Source organism: Sinocyclocheilus rhinocerous, unplaced genomic scaffold (genome assembly GCF_001515625.1).
Source record: "Sinocyclocheilus rhinocerous isolate Xijiao unplaced genomic scaffold, SAMN03320098_v1.1 scaffold2254, whole genome shotgun sequence".
Taxonomy (NCBI): Eukaryota; Metazoa; Chordata; class Actinopteri; order Cypriniformes; family Cyprinidae; genus Sinocyclocheilus; species Sinocyclocheilus rhinocerous.
This window is the reverse complement of record NW_015652339.1, coordinates 288,310-296,170: the sequence shown is the minus strand read 5'-3', so window position 1 is coordinate 296,170 and position 7,861 is coordinate 288,310. Positions and strand designations below refer to the sequence as shown.

The window sequence follows — 7,861 nt, the reverse complement described above, 5'->3', positions numbered from 1 at the left end:
AATCATTTTTAAAAAAAAAAAAAAAATGCAAAACTGTCCTTAAAAATGCTTTATTCATAGGCAAAATATAATGGGTAAAAAAAAAAATATCCAAAATTGCCCTTAAAAAGGAATTATTTTATTTTTAGTTAAAAATTTGCAAAAAAATGTAAGTAAAAAGAAATATGCAAAAAAAGATGCACAAATGGTCCTTAAAATAGGCTTTATTTTCTTTTAGGCAAAATGTAATTTCTTAAAAAATGAAAAATATATATTTTTTAATTGTCCTTAAAATTGGCTTTATTTTCATTTTAGGCAAAACATAATTTAAAACAAATACAAAAATGGTCCTAAAATAGCCTCTATTTTCTATTTAGGCAAAAAAAAAAAAAAATGCCTTAAACAGCATTATTTAATTTTTAGGCAAAATATAATTTCTAAATTTTTCAACAAAGCTGCTTTTATTATTTGATCTACAAATAAAAATGCACCAGAATCCTGACTGCAGCATCACATTAGCATACATATATTCCTGCACACAGAAAATGACAGCAAATGATGCAGTCTTTCTCTGATATGATGTTATGTTGGTGCTAAAGCAAGATAGCAGCGAGCCAGACTCTCTTCCCAACATGATCCCAGAGCACAGCTGCGAGCCATTAACCGTTTCCGGCCGACACTCATGTACTCCAGCTGCTCTGTCCTTACTTGTTTGTATTTGTTTAACCCCATCTGCTCCTGTGAGATCAGCCTCGATGCAAACAGCTGTTATTAAACCCTCCGCAGGCCAGATCACACGCTTTTATCACCCAACACACTTCACAACACATAAAACACTGTGTTTAACAGATAGAGAATGCATCAAAATATTACACTGGACAAAAAGTGCACTAGTTTAAATAGAGAAAACATGCAAGATTTTTGACTGGCAGTGCAGCTGAAATATATTACAAAAAAAATGATAGTGTTTTTGAAAGAAGTCTTTTCTCACCAAGGGTGCATTTATTTGATCAAACATACAATAAAAATTGTAAATAATTTTTCTCTATGTGAATATATAGTAAAATGTAATTTATTTCTGTGATCAAAGCTGAATTTTCAGCATCATTACTCCAGTCTTCAGTGTCACATGATCTTCAGAAATCAGTCTAATATGCTGATTTGCTGCTCAAGAAACAGTTCTGATTATTATCAATGTTGAAAACAGTTGTGCTGCTTCATATTTTTGTGGAAACCGTGATGCATTTAATTTTTCAGGATTCACAGATGAACAGAAAGTTCAAAAGAACAGCATTTATTTGAAATAGAAATCTTCTATATATATATTTCAGCCTTTTGACAGTATTTGAAACATATATCTCAACATTAACATATTCGCTGAATATAATAGGATGCATTTCTAAATTGTGGGTCAATTATTCTTGACTTTATAAGAGTGTTTTTATTTCTCTTTTAATGAGATGCAGATGAATCTATTTATTTTATATATATATATTACAGTTTGGTAACAAAGGACTGCAGAAAGGGCAAGACTAATTTGTGTGTTTGCCAAACAATAACAAGGATGAATAGGAATGTGAATTACAACAAAAAGCTGAACAGGAAAAAATATTAGTTTTCATATGCGAATATTATTAGATGAGATTGTAAAGTTTCGGATGATCTGGAATTTAAGTTAAAGCATTCAGCTCCTAGCAACACAATAGCAACCACCCCAAATAACAACTCACTAAAAACCACTTAGAGAACCATAACACCAAGGCCAATGCTTTAACACTAATATATTTCCCTGTTCAGCTTTTTGGATGAGTGCTCATTCTGACGGCACCCATTCACTGCAGAGCATCCATTGCTGAGACACTGATGCAATGCTACATTTCTCCAAATCTGATGAAGAAACAAACTCACCTACATCTTGGATGGCCTGAAGGGGAGTAAATATTTTGCAAATTTTAATTTTTGGGTGAACTCTTCCTTTAATAACATGTCTAGTTTAAAGGCACAAACATCTGAAGGAAAACTCAATCGTCCCTTTCTTGTTTGCAGTGAGAACTGGCGGTCAATTTTGAGAATAATTCCCCTCGATATGACTGTGGGTCCAGGGTTACACAAGGCAAATGGACTTCCCCTTTCAGCCAAGTCATTTCAACACAGACCACTCTATGGAAGCAATGTTAAAAACGTCCCGCAATGTCCATCTAAGCCAAACCAAAGCGCTGCCCAAGATTTGCCTGGAATAAATGGAGAGAAAAATTCCTAAACTGTCTTCCTAACATGAGCTCGACACAACAGCTGGCCACTTTATGCTCTTAAGTGTGCTGCTGTAAAATCTTCATCCCAGCAATTCAACCCAATTCAAACTCCAATAAAGAATGCATCAGGTACATTTTAATGCCACAAATTCTTGCACATTAACAGGATAGTTCAGTCCAAAATTAAAATTCTGTCATTATTTATTCAGTCTCATGTTGTTTCAAACCAGTATGCTGTTATTTTTTCAAATGCACTCCAAAATTAATCAAAGTGCATCTATTTGATTTTATTTAAATAATCATATTTTCAAAATGCATTTGTTTAAATTCCTCAGAATCAGTATTAATCTGTTAATTGTGAAATCTAATTTAAGACGATACACTATAGAGGTGAACAGGATGAAAAAAATGTAACTAATAGATATCACCATACTATAGTTATTTAATCACAGTACATTAAGACAATTGTTTTGTATTACAAGTTTTCTGAAAGGTTACGTTTAAATAAGCAAATGGGGCATTATCTAATTAAATATGCACTCATTTACATACATTTCCAGAAGATAAATCTGAACACTGGGTAAAGTCAGGTTCTTTGATGGAGAAAAAACTGACAGCCTTTAAAGATATGTATTATAATTGAAATCTATAGATGCAAATAAATAAAGTGTAATAAAATAAACACTTCAGTGTCTAGTTTGTGTGTTTTTTTCCATTCGTCTGAAAGAAGACGTTATAGAAGCAAAATAGCTCAAAATCTCATAAATGACCAATGCATAAAAAAACAACAGTTTTGCATGTAGTGTTTTGTCTTAAAAAGTAACTTGGTTTAAATATGGATATCTGTGGAACAAACAAGACTCAATTAGTTAAAATGAATGATATTTATATATAATAAATTGGATTAATTGACAATTAATTGCGTATTTATTAGTACTATAACATAAATATCATTCATGTTTCATTTATGCATCACTGACAAATATGCATCACATTAACGTTTTATATATGATTTTCTCAATATTTAGATTTTTTTGCACCCTCAGATTCCAGATTTTCAAGTTAAGTTGTATCTCGACCAAATATTGTCCTATCATAACAAACCATACATCAATGGAAAGCTTATGTATTCAGCTTTGAGATGGTGTGTAAATCTCAATTTAAAAAAATTGACCCTTATTTTGTGGTCTTGTGTTTTGTGGTCCAGGGTCACATATTATATTACATTTTTATATGCAACTAAAATCTTAAAGTGTGCAAGCTTATAAAAATACATAAATCTTGAAATCGTAAATCTTGTGCAGGCTCATTTGAGCACAGACAAAAAACAGCATATAAGTACCATACAATTAATCCACAGACTCGTGCACTACATTCCAAGTCGTCTGAAGTAATATGATGATTTTTGTGAGGAACAGACACAAATTTAAGCGCCTGAAAATCTCCTCCTCTGCAGCTCTTAAATATCCTTCACCGTAAGGGTTTGAAATGACATAAGGGTGAATATTTACTGACAGCATCCTTATTTTGGGGAAAATATTCCTAAATAAACAGACAACAATGTCTGCAATGAGCTGAATGAATAAGAACATAACTTGTTTGTTCACAATTAAACTCCACAGAGTAAGACATTTTTTATTTAGGGCCCAATCCATTATATTTCCCAAAATTCTGTTTTCTATTTTATTTTTTCTGGAATCTGTGTTTTATGATTTAGTACAAATTTATCATCAGAAAATGGTGTCAAATAAATAAATTAATAAAACTTTAACAATTTAATCAATCTTTTAACATTTTGTCAAATAATAATATAATAATTAATTTACAACAAACAATGCATTTTTATTTATTTTTTTGCCAAATAAGATGCTGCACAAAAACAGGGAAAAAAATCATAAATCTTAAAGTGTGCAAGCTCATAAAAATACATTATATAAAATATATGAAATATTGAAATCTAACTCGAAATCCATTTTATTTCCCAAAATTCTCTCTTTTTTTTTTTTGTGGATTCTGTGTTTTATTATTTAATACAAATTTATCATCAAAAAATGGTGTCTAATTAAATTAATTAATAAAACTACAACAATTTAATACATTTTTTTTTTTACAAACTGTAAATGAAATGAAAATATAACAATTTATTTACAGCAAAACATTGCATTTTTATTTTTTTGTCAAATATGATGCTGTACAACAGAACTGTGTTAATTAAAACATGGATGAAAAGATATCTTGGTTGTATGATATTCCTTAAAAATAATGATATTATTATTACTTTGAGAAGTACATTGTAGCACACAAGAGTAACATATTTCTGTCATAATTTCTTCAAGTTAAACCAAACTTTTATTTTAGCGGTCTGTCGTGAAGATCTTTGAGTTTCCGTATGAGTTTGACTGACTGTTTTTGCATTTATTTCTACTGTTAGATTAATTCATAGAGTAAAAATGTCCAGATCATCGTTATCGACAAATTTTATTGCAATCTCAATATGATATTATTTATCACTCAGCCCTATAAGAAAGTCAGCAATTCTGATTCAGATTTCTGGAGCTGACATATGTATGCCTTATATCTGTAATTTATTTTGTTAGAGGTACGAAGTGGCTCTTACCGATGTATTTGCTCCATTCTGGGTCCAGATCGGCCTGATTGGCCAGGCAGCCCTTCATCACATTCAGACAGTAGTTGTTGCAGGGCTTCAGCGTGAACAAACCCTGACAGTACGAGCAGTAGAGCATTTTAGTGAAGCCGCTGACACACGCAGAGCTCATGGTGACCTGCGGACGGAAGATGACACGCAATTCATTTGATGCATATGGATGGAAATCATACTGTCATGCTGAAATACATTAGTGAAAAATCTCATGCAAGTTTGTTCATGCGAGTTTCTCAAATTGCACAAGAAAATGATACTTTTGAGAACATGCTGAGGGGTATATTCTATAACTAAAACAAAAACTTAAAACAGAATTAATTGAAATTAACTTATTAAGATGATTCATTCTGATATTTAGACAACGTTTTAACAAAATTATGAGACATAAACACACACAAATTGGATCCAAACATCCAGGAATCAAAATCCAAATTAATACTGGAAATAAACAACATTTCAGTTTTCAGATAAATGCAAAATAAATAAAATAAGTTTATGATGTAAAATGAAGAAGAACTATTTCAGAATCTGCACTATTTTTAGGTCACAATCAAATGTAAGTTAAGCTCCATTGGCATTTTTAACAAGAATATTATTTTTCTAAATATGCCAAGCCCAAATATATTTGACTGGGCAGAAATTCCTAAAAAACTAAGTATATTTTGAATTCAATTTTATTTTTTAGATTTTCTGTTTTCATTTTAATTTAAAGTTTTAGTAAATTTGTTGTGTTTTTGTCATTTTTATTATTATTTTTTAATATCCATATGGATTTCTTAAGTTTTAGTTATTTAACTTTATTATAACTTCAACTAAATGAAAATGAGAAATGTTGCTTTTGCAACTAGTTGAAATAAGAAAAATAAAACAGGTAATGAAATGTTTTTATGGTTTTAGTTTTAGTTAATGATAATAACCCTGTACCTTGCCGTAAAAATTACCGTGCATTTTGGTTATGAGCAGCTCAGACATTCTGCCTAACATCTCATTTTGTTTTTCACAGATGAAATAACGTCATATGAGTTTGGAAGTAAATCAGGCCATTAACACACTGAACAACCTTCTCCATTTGAGCTCACACACAACGCTGTGCATTTAAAGCAGTGACCTTCAACTGAGTCAACAATACACTTCATCCAGAAGAAGCTGGTAATCCTTAAACCAACAAGAGCTGTAAACGCAGAAAGCTACTTTCTGTCACCATTTTCCTTCCTATGATTCAGTACTGTGTATGTGATGGCAGAGCAGGAGATCTACAATATCTGGAGAACACACTATTTTTTTATAAACGATAAAAATATACTAGATCTGCGTATGGGTAACCGACTAGCTAAACCAGTTAAACACCAGCTTTTCCAGGCTGGGGGAACAGCTAAACCATCTTAAATCAGATAAGACCAGCAAACTAGCAGTCTGGCTTAATGTATTTCTAAAGGACGGTTTTAGAGTGATACAAATATAGAGCTATGATTTCCCACGCAAACGGAATCCAGTCATAATAATGGAATTTTCAGTATAACGCAATTCAGTTAATTAGACATGCTTTTTGAGTATTTGAAAAAATAAATAAAACAGATTTCTTTAGGTCTTAAAAAAGTAATTTTTGTTAAACTTTTAAAAACAATTGTGTATTGGTTTAAATTAATTAGAGATGCTTTTTGATTACAAAAATTTAACTTAACCATTAAAATGGAATACATAAAAATGAAAATGAAAAAAAAAAAAGGTTCAATATAGAGCTATGATTTCCCACGCAAACGGAATCCAGTCATAATAATGGAATTTTCAGTATAACGCAATTCAGTTAATTAGACATGCTTTTTGAGTATTTGAAAAAATAAATAAAACAGATTTCTTTAGGTCTTAAAAAAGTAATTTTTGTTAAACTTTTAAAAACAATTGTGTATTGGTTTAAATTAATTAGAGATGCTTTTTGATTACAAAAATTTAACTTAACCATTAAAATGGAATACATAAAAATGAAAATGAAAAAAAAAAAAGGTTCCATAAAAAAAAAAATTAAAAAAAAAAAAGAATTTGGGGAAAAAACTGATTTCATAAGGTCTTAAAAATGTCACTTTTGTTAAACTTTGAATAAATTGTTGTCCTATTGTATAGGCTTATTATTTCAATTAAATAGATATGCTTTTTGATTTCAAAAATTTTATTTAAGCATTAAAATGTTATAAAAGGAGTTTGGGGGAAAAAATCGGAAAAACTGAATTTGGGGGAAAACGCATTTCATAGGGCCTTAAAAACTAAGTTTTGATATACTTACAAACTAACTTAAATTGTTATTAAATTGTACATGTTTAATGATTTTAAATAATTAAACATGCTTTTGCATTACTAAAATTTACTTTAGCCTTTAAAACAGTATGCAGGGAAATTAAAACAGAAAACAGAATTTGGGGAAAAAATCAACAGAATTTGACAAAAAAAAAACAGATTTAATTTCTAAAAATTTAATTTAAACAAATGAATTTGTTACTTTTAATAAATGGTTACATTCTATATATTTCATGATTTCAATTAATTAGACATGCTTCAAATTTAATTTAACCATTAAAACAGAATCCAGAAAAATGTAAACAGAAAAAAACACAATCCAGTAAAATTTAAACCAGAAAAAAAGGGAAAAAGTCAAAAAGATTTCATAGTGCCCTGAAAATTTAATTTCTTAAGATTTTAGTAAATTGTTAAATTCTATAAGTTTCATGATTTCAATTAATTAGACATTTAACTTAACCATTAAAACAGAATGCAGAAAAATTTAAACTGAAAAAAAAAAAAAAAATGGAATCCAGTAAAATTTTAACTAAAAAGATGGGGAAAAAACACAATTCAAAAGGTCCTAAAATAAAATAAAAATTGTTCAATTCTATAAGTTTCATGATTTCAATTAATTGGACATGCTTTACATTTAATGTAACCATTAAAACAGATTCAAAAAAAAAAAATCGTCTCG

The 7,861-nt window shown here is 29.6% G+C and overlaps 1 protein-coding gene across 1 annotated transcript in view; it reads right to left on the bottom strand.

The window, feature by feature from the left end:
• LOC107714877 (glypican-6-like) overlaps positions 1-7,861 on the bottom strand; it is a 37,251-nt gene that overhangs the window by 19,072 nt on the left and 10,318 nt on the right. The window contains exon 4 of the mRNA XM_016520869.1: positions 4,849-5,014. Within this exon, the coding sequence (XP_016376355.1) occupies positions 4,849-5,014 (166 nt within the window). The remainder of the gene's footprint in view (positions 1-4,848; positions 5,015-7,861) is intronic.